Source organism: Solanum pennellii, chromosome 6, assembly GCF_001406875.1.
Source record: "Solanum pennellii chromosome 6, SPENNV200".
Taxonomy (NCBI): domain Eukaryota; kingdom Viridiplantae; phylum Streptophyta; class Magnoliopsida; order Solanales; family Solanaceae; genus Solanum; species Solanum pennellii.
Window position 1 is genome coordinate 673007 of NC_028642.1, and position 21440 is coordinate 694446.

At 30.6% G+C, this 21440-nt stretch overlaps 2 protein-coding genes across 3 annotated transcripts in view; both read right to left on the reverse strand.

The window, feature by feature from the left end:
• LOC107023654 overlaps nt 1-4729 on the reverse strand; it is a 7745-nt gene extending 3016 nt beyond the window's left edge. The window contains exons 1-2 of one of the 2 annotated variants that reach the window (XM_015224412.2): nt 4643-4729; nt 2974-4015 (exon numbers count right to left, since the gene is read on the reverse strand). In XM_015224412.2, the coding sequence (XP_015079898.1) occupies nt 2974-4008 (1035 nt within the window). In that variant the 5' untranslated portion in view covers nt 4009-4015; nt 4643-4729. Of the gene's footprint in view, nt 1-2973; nt 4024-4642 lie in introns of both variants that reach the window. The other variant, XM_015224413.2, reaches the window with a different exon arrangement.
• Nucleotides 4730-10769: 6040 nt separating this feature from the next.
• Nucleotides 10770-15087, reverse strand: LOC107022784 (RHOMBOID-like protein 1). Its single transcript, XM_015223374.2, has 6 exons — nt 14690-15087; nt 14443-14606; nt 13752-13915; nt 12803-13062; nt 11889-12009; nt 10770-11148 (listed from the first exon to the last, which is right to left on the reverse strand). Exons 1-6 carry the CDS (start codon nt 15016-15018, stop codon nt 11023-11025), a joined length of 1164 nt encoding a protein of 387 aa, XP_015078860.1. The 5' UTR covers nt 15019-15087; the 3' UTR covers nt 10770-11022.
• Nucleotides 15088-21440: the final 6353 nt, after the last annotated feature.

The following is a 21440-nucleotide window of genomic DNA, read 5'->3' on the forward strand; positions in this document are numbered from 1 at the left end:
CCCCCCCCCCCCCCCCAATCGACCATATTCTTTCTTACTGCAAATCAGCAGAGACATGGAAAACGAAAGAGAGAAGAGATAGAGGGTCCTTCGTAATATCTTTTTGGCAGTAAAAGAAAGTGCAACGGTAGATGTACACATGCCAAAGCATCAGTCATCTGAATCATAACTGATTAAAAAAAGTTCATCTGATTGACATAGGTGCTTGAAGATTATACCAAAGCATTGACACAAGACTAATCTTATTGGTGGCCTAAAGTACCAGAGAGAAGGCAACTTTGTTTTTAATCAGTGTTACACTGCTGCATTTTTCAAAGCCAAGTTTGGCACAAGGAAAAAGGAAAAAGGCTTGGAGCAAAATACTCCAGACTTCAAATAGACGGAAGTATTACAAAAGGCATTCAAAAGAATAAGATTGAAAACTCTGTGGCATTCAAAAGAATCAAGCCTCAGAGGTTTCTTCGCAACTATCGTGGCATGTATGCATCACATGCATACAAGATTAGAGAAAACTCTGCTGTATGAATCCAAAGTACACTGAACAGAAGGAAGAAAGGAACAACTTTAAGGTGCACATAGAAATGGGAATAAATTAGTATTCCGTCTCAATAGTATTTCGACCGTTGACTGATCGGGGCTAACACTACAAAATGAAAAATGTCAAAACACAAAGAAAGATTGATATTATTAGAAATGCCCAAAAAAAAAATCATATTTGTGAAACATAAACACACATTAACGTATAATTCATGCATATATCTTGAGTCACACACCTTTTTGATTGTTTGGCGAGCCATTTGTTTGGGCGGGGCGTACTAACCACATGCGACTAACCACAACGTGGGGGATTCAAATCCCTCCCCCCTCACCCACACACTAGCCGATTCAATCCTTGTAACTTTAGGTCTCAATGTGACATTGATTTTTCAATCTTATAAAACAAGATTTAGCTAATCAAAAAATACATTCCTAGTATAAATAACTTTTTAAAATTATATAAAAAGTATTTGAACAATATGAAAAGGTTGTAGTCAAAGAGAGTAGTTTGTGTGCTCAAAAAGTAATAGTATCATCTAAAGTGAAACCGATCGAGCAGATTGAGAAATATAGAACTTTTCAACTAAGTTTATTGTCTATTTATTACTATCCTCTTCAAGAAAAAGCCAATGGGATAACATGCACACCTCAACATCTAGGCGCCTCGCTAATGCACCTTGGAGAGCATCTTCCTCTTGCTCTAAGATTTAAGTGTGCATGACTGATCCCCTATTTAACGCAATATAATATATAAACACATATATAACAAAACCATTCTAAATTTACAATCCAAATGAAAAGCCACAATTTTAAGCTTCTATTAGATTTATGACGAGCTTTCTTATATAAAATTTCTAGCTCCACATCCTTGGGAATATCACATTACTTCATAAGATTACCTCAACAATTGATATATCTTTGTCATTTATAGTCCCACTCTCACTTAGAGGGAGCTCATTGATATCTACATTAAAGTAGCACCTTGTGGAAACAGAGCACCCAAACCTCATTGCCCTAGTTTCAAGCTTTAATACAAGGAGCATATATCCTCCGACGAAAATGAACACCGAACAAACCGAGCTTTAAAACTTCCAATTTAGCTTTTGTAAATTTTGATATTATATATTACCGTACAAAATAAAAAATACTAAGTTTCTATATCATATAAACTAGTTTAATTGTATCATGTATATAATCACTTGGTATGTTGCTCAAACTCTCCAACTGTGTTGCACACACGTGTTTGTTGGAGGACCTCACACAAACATCAACGCTTTTGAAAAGTCTGAGCAACCTAAATTACTTCCATTTATTTATTATATGTGTATATATAAATATATAAAAATTATTAAATTATATAACTACATTACTTTAACATCTTATAAATGTTTGAATTTACATATAAAAAATAATAAAATACCAAGTGTGATTCCACAAGCGAGTACAAGTGGAGTATGGAGAGGTCATATATAAGCAAACCTTACCCTTACCTTTGGGAGTAGGATTTATTCTCTATAGACCCTCAGCTGAAGAAAATAATGAAATTACATAAAATCATATATAATAATTTAATTATAAAATCATATCATTTAAGAGGCCATTTGCACAAAAGGAATTTGTTTACATCTCCTTCGTTATCATTTGCATGAATTATTTTTTTTTGCTAACCAAGAAATCCTCATGTGACCCACCCTTTAGACTAATCACAACCTTTTCAACTCGGTTGATAATGGGCTCCTCCTCTACCCTTCTCCACTTAAATACCAAGCTTCGCTTTGCATGGTGTGGGGCTTGAACCTGCGACCTAAGTCACAAATCATTCACCTTTTACCACTCGAGCTAGGCTTGAACCATTTGCATGAGTTTACTCTAGCATATAATCTTTCAAAAAATTGCTTGTTTCTCAAAAAGTATTTTGAACTCCATACAACTAGGCCAAATAGGCTCCAAGTGAGGCGAGCACTGAACAACTAGACAAGTTCTGTGTCTCGCTTCAAGCTTAAGCCGGCCTTCAATAACACTCACCGTCATATTGATTAGCCAAACAAATTCCAAAAATACTTTCTCGAAAAGCACTTCCAAACAAAAACATACTTGTCTAGATAAGTGAATTCTAAAAGCTTAGTCAAACAAGCTATTTGACCAAAAAGATAAGAAAAAAACAAATCGAACTAGATATGTTTCAACTTGATATTGTTCTTTAGATAACCAAAAATTACTTTTTATCAACCAAATTGACCTAGACCATGGACAAACATCCTTGCTTGAAACTTCAGCTTAAATGTGCTCATGCAAACATTTATAAGCTAGCAACTCTACACAAAAAGGGTACTTTTCTCATATGTCAACTACAAACATTGTCCTTCGCCAACAATTTTTTTAAAAGGAGAAAGGCAATCGAAGATTAAGAGGACATTGATAGCACAACAAGCTAACCTGAGATGGAAATTGAGAGTTGAACGCCTTGGGTTGAATGTTACAACCACCGCGTCCTGCAGCTTTGTAGATCCCATACATCAACTTCAAGTCAATATCATATAGGAAAAGCCGCATCCCCTTGTAAATTTTTTCCACGGTCTCTTTCTTGTTTGCTGGCAATCCTAGAACCTTGTAACGATAGCAATCCTTTTTAGTCTCAGAGTTGCATATGAAGATCATACCCATGCTATTAGCCTTCATCTTTGCAGAAGACTTCTTTCTTGATGACTCGGGTTCGTCTTTGCCTTCAAGATCAATATCCTTACGGGCCACCCTAGACTTGTCTTCATAAGCCACTTTCTTAGAGCTTGGCTCAACAGCTTTGGAGACCAATTTTCCCAAGTCTTTCTCACCCTTGCCAATAGAGGCTACTTTCTTTTGAACTTGCTTATCTTCACCTTTCTCTTGGGGGGTTCCATTGGCCTTTCTCTTTCTATTATTATTCCTTTTCCTCGATCTCTTAGTTTTTTCTTTCGAACTTCCTTCCACTTTCTCCTTATTGTTTGCATTTATTTCATTTTCATTTTTTTCCATGCCTACACTTTGTTTAACACCTTCCTGTTGATTGGTGTTTTCTTGCTTAGTACCTTCATCGTTACCACTAGCATCTTCTGCTTTCTTATCAGCAGTACATGCTTCATCCCCTCCAGCCACTTCATTTTCTATATAATCTTCATTCTTAGCAAGTTCTCCCTCTAAAGATTCAAGTTCTGCTCCATCATGTTCTTCTTCTGATCCATCATTTTTTTCCTCCACTACTTCTTCTGCACCATCATTTTCTTCCTCCAAATTTTCAGCTTCTGCTACATTATTTTCTTCTTCTGCAACAACAGTGACCGCCGTTTGCTCAGTTACTGCTGTTTCCACAAAGACTCCAGTTTCGACGTCGTTCTCCATCTCGCTGGAGTCTTTTGTCAAAACAGACTCAGAAGCAACAGGAGCACCTCCAGATCTATTAGTTGAGGCATCGGTTTTGCCTTTTGCGCGCACCATCACGAACCTAAGTATCTCCGAATGAAAGGGTGTCAAAAACGGTAAGTACGATCCCTAATATATAATCAGAAGACAAACGTCGATACGAAGCCACTAGTGCATAGCGCAAACAACAAAAATGAGGTCACAAAATCAACACAAGAAAGGTCACAAAATCCTGTCCATCATAAACTAGAATGAATTGAGTGAAGCAGCTAGAAACACCCATTCAAATTAGCTAAACTCATTAATGAATGAACCACTTCCTCTACCCATACAAAAAAACTAAATCAGACATTAAAAAAAAAACAAGGTACCATCCATAGCAAAATTCAGAAAAAAAATAACTCGATTCGCCTCTAAACCTACCCCTAATACCTCCAAAAAATGTAAACTGCAACAAACATCAACATCTAGAATTTCAATCCCACCTGCTTAACAAATAAAAAATAAACATAACAAAAACTAAAAGATAGCAGAAACCGATGATCGATTTAGCAACACATACAAAATTCGACTGAATAATAAATAAATTGAGATTCACACAACCAAAAAAAGCTGATAAAAAGCATGCGATTCATCAAAAATCAAAAACCTAATCGGAAATCTATTCCGGCATCAATGAAATCTATGGAAAAACAGAAGGAAAACTCACCTGAAGAGAGCGCCGACCGAACGGAGAAGCAAAAATCCTCAGCAAGGGCTTGAAGTGAAACCCCCTTTATGTTTTTGTGAAAAAAATTGAGTCTATTTATATAGGTTTTTAATAATATGTAAAAGAGAGTGGTGATAAATCTGAACCGTCAATTAGTCAAATGAAAATATTTAAGATAATTTAGTAATTAATTTTTTAGAAATAGTAGGAAAAGACAAAGCAAAAAAGGAAAAAAGAGAATACTGTGCTTTTTTAGAAAAATAATAATATTAAGATTTATTAGGTATAGAAAAAAAATGAATTATTTAATAATCGATTTTTATAAAAGAGTTTTTTTCCTCTCCATCAGTTCTTCAAAATCTAAAAATATAGTTCGTTAATCATCTTACTTGAATAAAGGTGATATTAAAATCATCTGTAATTAAATTTCATTCGTTGGCAACTCATCGATCCCACTATGAACCTCTAGTAGCCTCAACCTTGAAGAGAGATGGGGCTATAAGAACAAACTATAATGTTTAATATGGACGAACATCAATAAAGTGAAAATGTAACGTCTCAAAATTTGAAAAAAAATAAATTTTTGGGTTGTAGGTTGTGTCTACGGGATTCATCTCATGCACTTGCCTGCACACATTGAATAACTATTGTTTAAAATAACATGTGTTATTGATCACAATATATTCGTAAGTTATAATTATATTGTTAAAGAATTGTTACACTTTTTTCGTATTGATTTATTTATGTTGAAACCTAAAGAAGTCTCAAATTATGAAGGTTAATGTTACGATAGAGATAGAAGTAAATTAAACTTCTTTCTTATTAGTTATTAATTTATGAAACTCACAAGCATAGTGATCATGATAACAACAATATAATTTCTAATTAGAACATTCATTTACTTATCTAAATTTTGTTAATCAATATTAAACTTTTGTATCTCAATACAAACTTCTCATACAAATGGTGATAATGACAACAATTTAGATTTTGAAAGAAAATATGTATTTGTTACGATCCAAAAGTCGAGGTCATGATGACACCACTCAAAGAACTGTAATTTAATGTGTAAACCCAAAGAAATAATACATAGGAGACTTTCAAAGGAAAGTCGGGCCACAACCGAAAGAAATGAAACGCAACAAGGAAAATCTCAAAACCTAGTATCACAAGTATAAAGAACATCTAATACATTTCTAGAATCTGGAATACATCTCAAGTATTTATAAGAAATTAAAGACTGTAAATGATAGATGGAGATTAATGACGATCCACAAAGCAGGATCTCACCACAAGAAGAAATCACTAGATATAATCAAGCACTACGAAGATCACCTTGACTAGGATCTACATAAAAAAAATAACAAGAGCATAAGGAATACAATTCACATGTACTCAGTAGGTCAGATCAATATAGCATAAGCAACTAATCAGACTTAAGAAATAGACTATGAAACGCTTCCACTGGCATACAGAAAAGTTTCATTCTGGCATCAATGCTGCCAATTTATATAATAACAGTGTGAATAAAGTAAACAATAAGGATACAGAGAATATTCAAATCAACAGATACGCAATTTACACACACAATAAAGATAGCCAATGTGATGCAATGAGCTGATCAAATGATGTGGTGAAATCAAAGTTGTCGCACAACCTTTCGTTTGCACCTTGCTGAGTTTTAGCTTCCAGATAAGGACCCATGGAGACTCGTAATCCATATACCCATGTGCATTCACGAGGCGCTGCTGAATCAACTCTACTCTATCTATGGCGTCGTGCAACAAATCATTGCCCCAAGGTCATACTCCAAATGAATTGAACCATCCAGTGGGAGATCGACACCTCCTCACACACAAAGCCTCAAACGATGCCCTCTATATGACGGTAAAGGTGTATATGAGTCAAAAATGTAAATTTAAAACTATTTTTTTCACTTTCATTAGATGAAGAGTATATATAAGTAGGTAGGGGTATATGTGAGTCATTTGTATAAGATAAGGGTATATATGAGCATCTTTCATAACGAGGGGCATATTAGCTCTAAATTGTCAAACTTAAGGGGTATATCAGACATTTCCCCCCTAAATTTTATTTACTAAAGAACGATCTTAATTCTCCATAACATGCTCGTCCTCCTAAAGATAGTTTGAATCTTAAACATGTCGCTTATTGAAATAGACTAAAAAAGATAGCAAGACAAATTAATTGAAAAAGAAAGAGTATATCATTGCAGAATCACTCTTACACCTTACACCAATATTCATTTCTTTTCCACAAATATCATGACATTGGTGTTTGTTGCATCTTATTTTATATATACTTCTGGTTATGTGTGTGTATATATATATATATATATATATATATATATATATATATATATATGCTTGTTAAATTTATTTTCGTTATCATTGGCACAGTGATCTGAGTAATTTTAGAGGTAAATATTGAATTGAGATTCAATTTTAGAAAGTTACTTAAAGGCGATGAGATGAAAATGAGATTGAGGTGTAGTTGATAATTTTCTTTCTTTTTTTATAAAATGTAATTGAACAAAGTAGCTTATTGATTATATATATTGCAAATGTTTTAAAAAACGTAATAGTTGTTTCCTTCCATTAGAGTATGCATCATGGAGATCCCGAGTTTTGACGGAAGACGTCGGAAAAATTTAATTTTAAATTATTTTTTTGAAAAAAATAACATATAACCCATATGGAGTATATTTGATCCTCCTCACATGTATTTTTTACCTTTTTTAACGACTAATTTAATCTATTATTTGATGGTCAAATTTATTTATGTTTTCACTAATTTTCTTGTAAAATTCATTATAGATCCCCCATTTTTTTCATTTTGATAAATACAAAAACTAAATTCAATATAGCCGAAAAAAATAGTTTTAAAATCTTTATTCACACTAAAGAATGAAAGAAAAGAAAGAATAAGAAACTCGAATAATGATAAATAAAGAATTCAAAAAAAAATATTTGTATGGAAAAGACTAAAGGGAAAAGGGTCAAATATGTCTCTAAACTATTCGAAAAGGTTTAGATATACTCCAGTTTAAAGTTTGGTCCATCTATGCCCTTGTCGTCCAACTTTTCGTCTACATATGCCCTTTTTGGCGTTAGTTGGCCAACTCGAAATATCCAACTCATTTTACTTTTATTTAAATGTCAAATGGATTTTTCACGTCATTTTTTTTTATGTATTATCACTTGACATTTATATTCAAGGGAAAAGGATCAAATATGCCCCTAAACTATTCAAAAAGGTCTAGATATACCCCCGTTTAAAGTTTGGTCCATTTATACCCTCACCTTTCAACTTTTGGCTACATATGCCCTTATGAGTGTTAGTTGGTCAATTCGAAATATCCAATTCATTTTACTTTTCTTTAAATGCCAAATGGATTTTCCACATCATTTTTGTATATTATCACTTGACATTTATATTAAAAGAAAAAGGGGTCTTTTATGCCCCTAACTATCCGACCTAATTTTAAAACACATATACGACCCGTCTTTTAAATAATCTATATAACCTGGCCCCTTTTTTAAAATACCCTATATGGGTCGGATTAGGGCATAATTGAACCATTTAAAAGGCGAACACTATCGTGCTCTGATTGGAACCGCCGAGGAATCAATGGCGCGGCAACTGAAGGAAAAGAAAGTCGAGGTTTGAAAAGCGTTTCGGCGCAACACAGAGCTGGAGGCGCAAACCTGGCAGGCAAGGGTTAGAGCGCAGGAATTCACCGCAACAACGTTACATGCACAACTGCAAGCTGCAGCAGGCGATGATGATGTAAATAACATAATAATTCACACATATATGAGTCGGATTAGGGGCATAATTGAACCATTTAAGAGACGGTCATATATGTGTTTTAAAATCGGGTCGGATAGTTAGGGCACAAGTGACCCCTTTCTCTTTTAATATAAATGTCAAGTGATAATATATATAAATGATGTGAAAAAATCCATTTGGCATTTAAAGAAAAGTAAAATGAGTTGGATATTTCGAGTTGTCCAACTAACACCCATAAGGGCATATGTAGACCAAAAGTTGGACGCGAGAGTATAAATGGACCAAACTTTAAACGGGGGTATATGTAGACCTTTCGAATAGTTTAGGGGCATACTTGACCCTTTTCCCTTTAATATAAATGTCAAGTGGTAATACATAAAAATGACGTGGAAAATGCATTTGACATTCAAGAAAAGTAAAATGAGTTGGATATTTTGAGTTGGCCAACTAACAGCCATAAGGGCATATGTAGACCAAAAGTTGGACGGCGAGGTTATAAATGGACCAAACTTTAAACGGGGCGTATATCTAAACCTTTTCGAATAGTTTAGGAGCATATTTGACCCTTTTCCCAAGATTAAAATATACCTTAAACTTTATTAGAAGGATTATATATATATCCCTACATGGTTTTATTAAAATTTAAAAATTTAAAAAGTCATAAAAATAAAGTTAAAACTATTTTTCATAACTTCCGTTAGATGAAGAGTATATGTGAGCTTCTTTTGTAACGGTAAGGGTATATATGAGTCATTTGTATAATGACAATGGTATATATGAGTCACTTTCTTAACGGAGGTATATTAGCTCTAAATGACAAAGTTAAGGGGTTTATCATAATTTTTTTTTAAAAAAAAGAATAGTAGGAAAAGACATAGCAAAGAAAGAAAAAAAAAGGAATATTGAGCTTCTTATAGAAAAACAATAAAATTAAAACATCTAAGGTATTGAAAAATATTAAATTTTTAATACTCGATTTTTCTAAAAGAGTTTTTTTTCCTCTATCTTTTCTTCAAAACCTAAAAATATAGTTAGATAAAGGTGACATTAAAATCATCTCTAATTTAATTTTGTTATAAAAATTTAGATATTGTAAATAAAAAGTATCTCTACTATTAATCAAGATTTAAAAGTGGAGTTGTTTTACTTCCTCTCAATAAAAAGACAAAACCCTAATTTTCTTTGTAAGAATTGGAGTAGAAATGGAGGATAATAACATTAAGACCCATGCAAATTCTACTAAGTAAGAATTAGAGGTATGACGAAAAGTTCAATTCTTAAGAAAATAAACGTAGTATACAAGAAAAATCTATGATAATATCTTTTAAAATGTTTAACCCTTATCTGCTCCCTTGAGAAATGAGGTTTTCATGAAAATTTTTGTGTTTGATTTACTTTGAGATATATACTTTCCACATTATTATTCTATCAAGAGACCTGATCCAATGACCATTAGTGGAGGCATTCATTCTATTCGCACTCTTGTTTATAAACAACTCTGTTGTGAACCAAACTAGCTCTATAAAGGCCTATGAGTTAGAAGAGGCGAATGAGATTGGACTAAGTAAAATGTTGAAGTGTTTTATATAGGATTCAAGCCCAATTAACATTTGGTTAATTGGAAAAATGAGTTGGAAATAAGGATGTATGCATATTGAAGAAAAATGCATGTTTCACCTCTTCTTCTTCTAGTAGAGTCTAAGCAACTGATCATCCCCAATTCATCTCTATACTTAATTACTTGTTATTTTAGTAATTTTTTGTTTTAGTTCAATAGTTGAAGTGTTTTTGTTATAATTTGACTGTCAAGGATTATTATAATACTTTTGATATTTGATGAAATTCACGGTTAGACTCGAAACAAAATATCTTTTAGAATTAAATGGTGTATTTTTTTTTTCTTTTATGTTGGCATTAAAATAATGAATTTATAGAGGACTTTTTTTTTCTTTTATTGTGATTTTAATGAAGCACGCCATTTCATAATATTGGCATTTGTCAATTTGTTTATATTTTAATCGGTAATAAGGCGTTGAACACTTTTTAAAATTGTCACTAAAATGCATATTTTTTGTCGCTAAAAATCTTTGTTAACGTAGTGCTTTAATTTTTCTTTGTAGTATCATTCTTTGATACTATCTCCCCACTTGCTAAGGAATAGAGTTTGCCTTTGGAAAACGAAAGTCAATAAATAAAATAATTTGATAAATTGGACAGAAATATCAGTAATGAATAAATACATACTAATTACATTTTCTTTTTCTTTTTTAAAATAAGAATAAGAAGAAGAGAAGTTTCATTGTACAAATACAAGTGATAAAAAAAAAGTACTAAATATTTTGACAACTAAAGGGTTTACAACATATGGTGGTGTACATTGATAAAAGCAACATTGGTACACATATACAAATATATATATATAAAGAAGAAAAAAAGAAGAAATATTTCATTGGTTTACATAATCCTCTTGATCTTCTCCAATTAAAAAGCTTTGTTCTTGAGTAATGAAACATATTGCTTGATACTTTTCACCACAAATAATAATTTCCCAACTATGAATTATCTCATCATGTGCATAGTTTGGAGCATAACATTTGAATTTCAAATGTATTATTAGGATTTGTCAACATATAACTCCCATTTTTATGATTTGATGTGCAAGTCATGTTCAATTGATTCCCAAGTTGGATTGTCTGCAACAAGAAATTAAGTTGCATAAAAAAACATGTAACAAATCCATTATATTGCACGTAGCATAGAAAGTCTAGTTAAAAGCAGAAAATTAGATAACTCATAATGTGACGATTATTTTTATTATGATTTAACTATTTAATTGATCCGAATAATTTGAATTATTCAAATCTTGAACAAAGTTCTAATATCATTAAGAGGCTATTCAAATATTTATACTATGATGACATTCTCGAATACTCTTATTTTAGCCACTAACCATCACGTACAACTAGCATTGTCTATCATCAACCGTTATCAACAATCATCATAATCATTAATATCAACAGTCAATGTCCCACCAATTACTAGTTATTATTCCATCAGTTACCTCTATAATCAGAATGATCACTATTGTCAACCACTATTGTTACTATCATCTCCGTCAATTATCACCATCATCCACTATAATCGATCACCTTTATCATCACAGTCATCACTAACTACTATCACCAACCATCACAACTACCATCGTGCAACAACCACCCACACTACCATTGTTAGTTATCACTCCATTATATATCGTACAACCATCATCGGCCACTACTTTTACCTACCACTCGCCAACCATAATGTTTAAATTATTTTATTTGAACTTTATATTTATTAGTTTTTTTATTAATATAATAAATTTCAAAGATACAAATGTTGAGAAAATTAAAATAAATTTCAAAGATAAAACAAGTGTGGAAGAAAGATTTACCGCACAACGTGCTTCAGTACAACTCCATAGAGGGGTTGGGACACAACTTAAGTAATGACACCATGAGCAATGTGCATTACCATCCCATCCATTTGTCAATAGAGCTAACCCAAGGATAAACCTACAAAACATCGTGTCACTCAAAAGATATCTGTCGATAATTCTTCATTTTATAGAAATAAAATTTATAATCTCAAAAATAAGACAGGTTATCTACTACAATTAAGAGTAACTAGACATAACCAAGGGTTCTGGTGAGATGAATAAAAATTCTTTCATCCTTAATTAATGATCTTGTTAGGCTGATGCATATCCAGGATTTAAAAAGGATAGGTGCATTATTACGAAAAAGATTTATTTAAGATATAAATTTGATCAGTTTGACCTTAAAGTTCTCAACATTGAACCCTTAAATTTTAAAAATCATAGTTCCAACATATAATACTACTAATTTTAAATTTTAATATACACATTTGATTTAATTATATAAAAATTTACCATGCTATTTTTTTTTTTTAGGAATATCCAATATTACACACTTGAATTTATGAAAGATTAAAGGCAAAAAAACCAAAGGTCAAAAGTATAACTGATAACCACTTGGAGGGAAGTTACTAACAAAGATAAGATTTAAATTTCTTTCTTTGCTTGGAGGGGTGCACCCAATCATTATCGTATTATTATATGTTATTTTTAACGTGGGTTCACACCTTTATATTTAAATATTTTTAAAAAATATAACACTACTATATGTAATCTAGAGAGGAGACCATGAATTCATGTGAATCCACGAAATCCCTCTAGATACGCCTCTGCTGTTAGGGAGCTCTTCTCCCTCGAATCGAAGCTTCAACACAGATTTCAAACACCGAACATAAAACCTTGCGAAAAGATTACTTAATAGTACTACTTACCCAGTTAAGAGAAATGCTAATGAGAACATCAATAGTATGTATTGATAAATCTTGTACTTGGATTTTTTTGCAGCCACAAAATAGCCAGGAGGTGCTTTGTTTAGATTAACCCAACCAAATTGTGGACGAAGCAAAAGGACACAACCAAGAAGAAATCCAGTTACAAATCCACCAAGATGTGCAAAATTGTCCACATGAGGAAGAATTCCAACAGCTAGATTTAATGCAATTATGAGAATCAATGTAAGTAGTGTTGCCAACTGTTTTGATAAACCAAAAAAAAAAAAATTAATTAGCTTAGTCCATGATTCACTATTAAAAAGTCACTATTTTTTTTTCGAAAAACGTTCAGAATATGGTCACTCATATTTTGATTTAGTCGGTGAGAAAAACAAAAAGAAAATATTTAGAGGTTATTCTCATTGGTTCAATGAGAATTTGTTTCCTATCATGTGTTTTTCTAGTGATCACCTGATCTGGGGAGAATGTAATCGAAAAATCATATTTTATCTATACAACACAAATTTCCTATTGATTCACGATGAGAATGACTTGTTGTTTTCTAGTAGTAAATTGTATCTATGTTATATATTTTGACAATTATACCCTTATCCTCTATAAATTGTCTCATATTTGCTTTCGACTTTAATCAAGTCGAAAAGTGAATTGAGTGAATTTCACGTATTAAAATCTTTTGAGAAAAATGTCCAAATATACCTCTTTAATTACTTTTGACATTGATTCATAATTACACTGAATTTACTGAAGCTCATGTGACCTTTTTATTAATGACAAGGGTATTATAAACAATCTCAAACTATAACAAAATGTAAAAATCAAGATATTCCATATATTAAGAGGTTAAGATAGTGCAAAAAAATTCTTTACACTGTCAGTCTGTATAAATTAAATCTCCATTTGTACGCAAAAAGTTTTAATTAAACCATACCTTGTTTTCATATAATGTCCAATTTGTGATGAGTTCAGACAGCATAGCTCCAAGTAAACCAAACAATGCACCAGAAGCACCAACTGAAATTTTTTTCCTCACAAATAGAGCTGATAATAAACTCCCTCCAACCCCAGCCAAAACATAAAGTGGACCAATTCTCACTACAAAAACATATTAAAAACAATGTTTCACCACTACAATTATTTTAATATTACGAGTTTTTAAGTTACATGCGCTGACATCAAATAATACTGAAAAAAGGGATAAATATACTCCTCACCTTTGTACGTAAAAAATGTACATAGTATGTGAACATTTGTTACACTATAAGATAACTACTTACATCAAACATGATTTAGTAAATTTAAAACAATGTGATAACTTGTTATAACCAAGTTTTTTTACATTATTGCTCTTTTTGTTCAACTTATGTGAAGGTGTTCGAAGTACAATGGTCAAAATATTTAAATTCAACCATGAATTCATATATAGACTACGCGCACTTCAAATATTTTAGAAACTACACGAAAACTACTACAAGTCTATATAAACTTATAATCAATTTTAAAGAAAGTTGAAAGAATTACGTTTTAACTGTCTAGGTAACAACACCTTCACGTAAATTGAGACTATAATAATTATGACTTATTCAACTCACCACATAAAACTAGGACAATCATTTACTTACAAAATCCAAACTCTTGCTCAAGTCGAATGCCCACAAATAATAAGCTCAACATATTGGCAGCAACATGAAATACACCAGCATGTAACCACATGCAAGAAAATAGCCTCCATATTTGTTTTCCATCAACTACTTTATTCACATCAAGAGCACCCAATTTTTGTAACCTATAAGAATTTTCCAAAAAAAAAAGAAAATGATAACTTATCTCGAAATAAATTGTAATTAAAATATCGAATAAGTACTTTACGTTGTTGTAGAGGGACCAAGTAAAGGGTTCTCATGAACATCTTGAAATGCATAACGACCAAAGAAGTCGATACCAAAACAATTGTTACTATTATGAGGACAATCGTTAACGTACATAACAAAAATAAAAAGTACAATATTGACTATAATAATTATAGGGACTAGCCATGGGGCCCATTTTTTATAAGGTTGATAATTTGGTGGTGGAATCTGAGGAGGATAAGAATGTAGACGTTGATCACGTTCCTCGAGGCCAATATTACGAGGTTGTACTTTTATCTCGAGGTCTGACTCCGACGAAGAATTTCCCGACGGAGTCTTCCTTCCCATGATAATATTTGCCTTCCTAAGATTGGAAGAACAAAAAGAGGGAGAAAAAAAAGAAGAAGAAAGAAATGAGGGGTTATGGAATTTTTATGTGAAAAAGTGTATTGGTTGATGTAGCACTAATTGAGGGAAAGCATGTTGTAAGCCAAAAGAAGAAACCAAAAGAGAAATGAGAAATGCTCAAGTTTAATTAACTAGTTAATTTTTCCGCGTATATCGCAATATAATTCAATACAAATTAATAAGTTGCAAAGATTTTTAAAAAAAAATATGTTCATCGTTATTATCTTTGTTTACAAGTTTAAAACTTGCTGATATATATCCTTACCGTTATACTCTCTCAACTTTCGCGACAAGGGGTTAATCGTTATACTATGAAAGATTAAATTGTATATAAGAAACTTTTTTTCGTCATTATTTTAGTCCAAACATCTAGGACTAAAATCAGGTTTCGATGTTCATTAAACTTCAAAAAAATCATATTTCACTCATTTCTAATCCTTTTTAATATGAATAATATACACATGCAAAGCTTATAACGGGTATATCAATCCTGAAAATATATATCTTAAACTATAATTCTAAATAAATAATTTTTAGGAACCAAATTATGAAAATTTGTTGTTTTTAAAAGCTATCACAATTTTCAACATTACTTCAAAAATTCATATCTCATTTGTTTCAAATCTATTTTACTTAGACTAATTTAAGAATGAGAAGTCCAAACAAGTAGATCAGAAAATATATGGTTCATGTCAAAAGTCAAAATAAATTATTTTGATAAATCAAATTTTAGAGATCACCATTTTTTTTCATAAAATTGTCACAATTTTAGGTAACTTAAAAAATTCATATCTATCCGTCTCATTATATATGACATTCTTTTCTTTTCAGTCTTGTAATACCTTAAAGATTTCTAAGCTAACACCCAAAATCATTCTACAACACCTCACAACTCTTCTCTTAAAATTTGAATCATTCGTGTAACACCTCAAATTTTGAGAAAAGGGTAAAGAGGGCTAGCAGGCAAGTCCACGCACCCAAAATAGACCATGGACCCTTCACAGTACCCTAAACGACGTGTTTAGGGGTCCACGACCCAACCGTCCAGGAGTATCAAGATTTGAGTCACTTGGACGGGACCCTAGACGGCCTATGGTGACTTGTACGACTCGTTTAGGGGTCCTTATAGGTACACATCAGCTGTTAAAGTTCAATTCTTTAAATGTGGAAATGATTTTGGATATGAATTAAGGTCATTAGAATTTTCTACCACAAAGTTGAGTTGAAAACTTTCTTATCGATTGAGTTTCAATATGAGATTTTACTTGAATCAACTTCAAATGATCTTACCGATTGAGTTTTAATTTAATATGACCTATCAAATTAAATATCTATGAGTCTTCTTTCCAAATACACCAAGTTTGCTCCATTTCGAGTTTGGAGTAAAACGTTATGCTCGTTTTAGTAAGGCTCTGTCAGACAGACGAAGTTTTACAGATGGCAATATGGCTGGTGAAGTGTTTCACAAACTGTTGAACCTTAAATGGTCCGCGTTTAACTGTATCACCATAAAAAAAATGTCGTATAGTGAATGAAACTATTATTTTTCTTAACCAGATGTTTCATATTCGAGTCATGAGTATGAAAATACTTGGTAAAAAACACTTACTTCCAAGCAATCCGGATTAATTAAGCTCCAATATAAATACCGAATAGGAACCAAAAAAGAATGTACAACTATATCCAACTTTGCTATGATGTTTGTGAGAAAATAAATTGACACATACATACATAAAAAATGAAAGTAATTTTTTATTTTATTAAAGTACGTAATCATCACATCTTTGACACTAAGTTTTAAAATATTCCACAACACTAAAAGGGTGGATTAATGATGCAAATATGATTTGTTGAACTAACAAGAAAGAGAAACCAAGTTTGGTTTAGTAATTAGTTAGCCGTTAATTCATTGGTTGCCAATTAGGTTGGTTCATTTAGATACTTAATCATATCCGATATGTTTACATTAAATCTAACAAGTTAACTTTAATTATAAAAAATTAAATTTAAAATACATAGTAACTGAATTATACGTATACCAAACACCGAATAAAAAATATATTCTTAAATCAACCAACTTTAGTATCTTTTCTAATCCTAGCTACAAGCTAGTATTAGGCAAGAGAGATGAGGACCCTTCTCCATCACGTGTGACAACGAATCTTAAGAACTAAAACAATATTATTTTTCTATAGAAATTTACGTCGGAAACTGTTTGATGGTTATTTTTATAGATTTTTTTGATTGGATCAGCATAAAAAGAAAAAAATTATGTGATTGTTTCATATGAAAAAATTAGGAAGCTAAGTGAGAGTGTGTATTTTCGAGTCTGGAGCCAAATGGGCAGTTTTTTTCTTTCAAAAAACATAAACGGCGTATCAATATTTTTTAAATCAAAAGAGAAAAATCACTCCTGATGGAGCGATTTCCTTCTGACAATTATTGATCCCGTTACTCTAAAAAAAATCTGTAAAATCGCTATTGTAGCAGCGATTTTTTCAAAAAAAATTGCTTTACAAACATCACTGCCTTTGCAGCTTTTTTCTTCAATTTTTTTAAAAAAAAATGAAAATCACTGCTACAGCAGCAATTCTCTTTAAGAAACTAAAAGAAAATCTACAAATCGCTAGCCAGGGAGCGATTTTATTGGGGAAAAAATTTAGAAAATTGCTGCAAATATTTTATTAAAAAATTCGTTTTATGGCTGCCTTGATTTTCTTAAGATCCTTTTTTTTAAAGGATAAAAATAAAATCTAAGTGATAGCCATGGTTAAAAAAGGGGGTTTAAAGCAAATCGTTGTATTAACGGCGATTTCAATTTTAAATTTCTGTTTTTTATTTTATAAAAGGCAGCCATATTTTGGTTTGAAAACAAAAAATTTAAAAAAACGCTGCTCCTGCAGCGATCTTTGAAAAAAAATTGTCAGAAGAAAATAGCTTTACTCTTTTGATAAAGGGAAAAGGGTCTGATATACCCCTCAACTTTGTCATTTGGAGCTGATATACCCCTCGTTATAAAAGTGGCTCATATATGCTCTTACCGTTAAAACGGCTCATATATACCCTGCCGTTACAAAATAACTCACATATACCCTTCATTTAACGGAAGTTAAAAAATTAGTTTTAAATTTATATTTATTACTTCTAATTTTTTTAAAAAAATTATTTAGGGGTAATATATGATTCTTCTATCAAAGTTCAAGGTATATTTTAATTTTTTTCATACATAAATTATTTTTTGACTTCTTTTATTATAATTATTCGAGTTTCTTATTCTTATTTTGTTTTTGTCTTTCATTCCTTAGTTTTAAGAAAAAAAATTTAAATTATTTTTTTGTGTGTATTGTAATTTAATTTCGTATTCGAAGAAAAAATTTGGTCATCTACAATAAGTTTTATAAGAATATTAGTGAAACATAAATAAATTTGATTATCAAAATAATAATTATAAATTAGTCATTGAAACAAAAAAAAGTCAAAACAAAAAATATGTTTGACGAGGATTAAATTTACTCATATGGAATTATAATTTTTAGAAAAAATTATAAAAATTTAGATTAAAATTATTTTTTTTTCATTTCCGTTAGAGGAAAAGGGTATATGTGAGCCATTTGTTTACAAGTAAGGGTATATATGAGCCACTTTCATAACAAGGGGTATATCAGCTCTAAATGACAAAGTTAAGGGGTATATCAGACTCTTTTCCCTTTGATAAAATAAAAATTTGATATGCCGTTTATGTTTTTTGAAAGAAAAAATTTACTCTTTTGACTTCGAACTCGTGTATTTCCCATCATATATTAGAGTATACCATATAGTTGGTTCGATAGATATGAGTGCAAAAGATATGTTTTATAGCACAAATACCTCATTGATTTATTAATCTATTTATTCATCAACTTAACACATTTCAGCTCATAAAAAAACAAATAAAGCAGTTCAAATTCAGTAAAAATTGAACGTATTACTCTATGATATGCATTTTAACTATCTTTAGCCTAAATAATTTTCGAATGAATCATTATATATAATATATCAATTTATTAACTCAACTCACCTAATAAATCTGCCTCAATTCAGTTAAACTCGTCCACTAGACCCTCTAATAATTGAGAGGCGTAAGTGCCCCTAATTCTCATATTAATCTTATTGACCAGAATTTTAATACAATTATAATATTTTTTTATTTTAAAAAATATCTTTTTCAATTTATAATTAAAAGATATTGAAGTTAAAAGCGTAAAAATATTTTAAAAAAATAAAATATCATTATAATTAAATGCTGGCCAAATTTTCTCAAAAAAATAAATATAATCCAATAATAAATACTTCATGTGCATGACTCCAATTTACGTTAGCTTTTATCAAAACCTATATTTTGTGTGTTTTAGGTTCGAGGAAACATTTTAGCCTACTACATTTAAAAATGTGATCTAACAATTAAAAAAATCCATAATAATTTAAAGAAAATTATAATTTAAGCTCAACAAAATAAATATATTGCTAGTAGGTAATTTTATAAAATTTGATAAATTAGTATCTTTAACCGTATTCGTTACTCCTAAAATATTAAGTTCTATTCAAAACTATACAACATAGGTTATGACTTTAGATAGAATCGTTTTAATCCTGATTGCCTACAAACCGTAGAAAGTTATATATTTTGAAGAACAAATCAATATATAAATGATCAAAAATTCGAAAATATCCAAATTAATCAATACAAAATCGAACTTATTTGAATTACAAAAAAATATTTTTCCCGCTCCATTTTCCCACTTTTATCTACAGTATAAAGAATTTTATAAAATTTTTTTTTCTTATCCACGTGTCAAAACAAAAACAATTCTACTACACGACAAGTAACAGATATGTAATTTGACGTTGTAACCGTCACTTTATATTACTTCTAACGTTTTGTTTTGTAAGGTTAAGCACACTTCCCGAGGTTAACGCTGTCATTTATCTACCGTTCTCCGTTAGTCACTGAACTTGTATATTTTTTTAAAAAAAATATAATTTTTTTTTCTGAACTATTCACAGTCTTTAAAATATAAATTTAGAACTATATTTAAATTCAGTTAATCAAATAAATAAATATTTTTAACGTTATTAATTAATTGAAAACGAAACGAATAATTCACGCTTAAATTTAATGGTGTCAGCAATACTGTACTTTTTAAAAATAATAATTAGATAATGGTGGAGACTTTTAAAAAGATGCCACGTCAGATTATGTTGAAATCCTACGTGGCATATGATCCAAACCGTCACCACTTATTTATAATCTCTCAATTTCTGTATTATCATAGGGAATTATTTTATAGAAAAAAAATTATTCGCAATCAAATGACTCTATTGCCCTTATAAAATGAGTTATTAAACTTGTCATCGAACTCACACTTCATTATAATTACTAAATTCATAATTAACTACTTATATATTTGATAATTTTTTTTAATATAATTATGATTATAAACAAACATTATTAAATTTCTCCAAATTCATAATTAATATTATGTTATCTCCGTTAATCCATTAATTTGTACTCTGTCTCCGTTGTTATACATAGAGGTTAGCTTGACGACATTTCAACTATTTCATTGACTATATTTACTTTATTTTATCAACATCTTTATATATATACATATATATAATACATTTAGTTTTATGCTTAATGTCCATTAGTACTATATAAATTTAAAGCTTTTAATTAATTTTATATAAGGGCATTGCAAAATAACTTCCGAAGTCAAAGGTTATAACGAAATAATTTCATATATTTTTAATTATAGCAATAATAATATATTCAGTATAATTCAATTAAGTAAGACAAAAAAAATATATATATATAATATACAAGTTAATTTTAATTTTATTTTAAAAAATAAGAGATAAATAGTCATTTTCAATATTAGACAGTCGACTCTGGTAAAAACATTACACACATTTTTCTCCAAATGTGAATATTCATCAACATAATCTATACATTAACTATGTATATTATATACTAAAATAATATACAAGAATAAATTAATTTATTTTTATAAAATTAAATCACATTGACTTTTTTTTTTCCCCAATTTTTTCGGATTGTAGATGAAAGGGATAAATTTGAAAAAGTTTTGAGAAAAAAAGAAAATTTGATGACCCAACATTTTTACTTGATAGTGTATAAACCAACCAAAACCAACTGATCCTGTTTGACCCTCCACGTGTCGACATCACATTGTATATGGGCCCACCATTTGGCAAAGAACCGGTCTTTGTATAGTTTTTTCACCAGTGACCTGTTATTGCCAGTGAATTAACCGACACTTCCGGTCATGGATGTCAACTGTATAAAGAACTGGGGTTTAAGA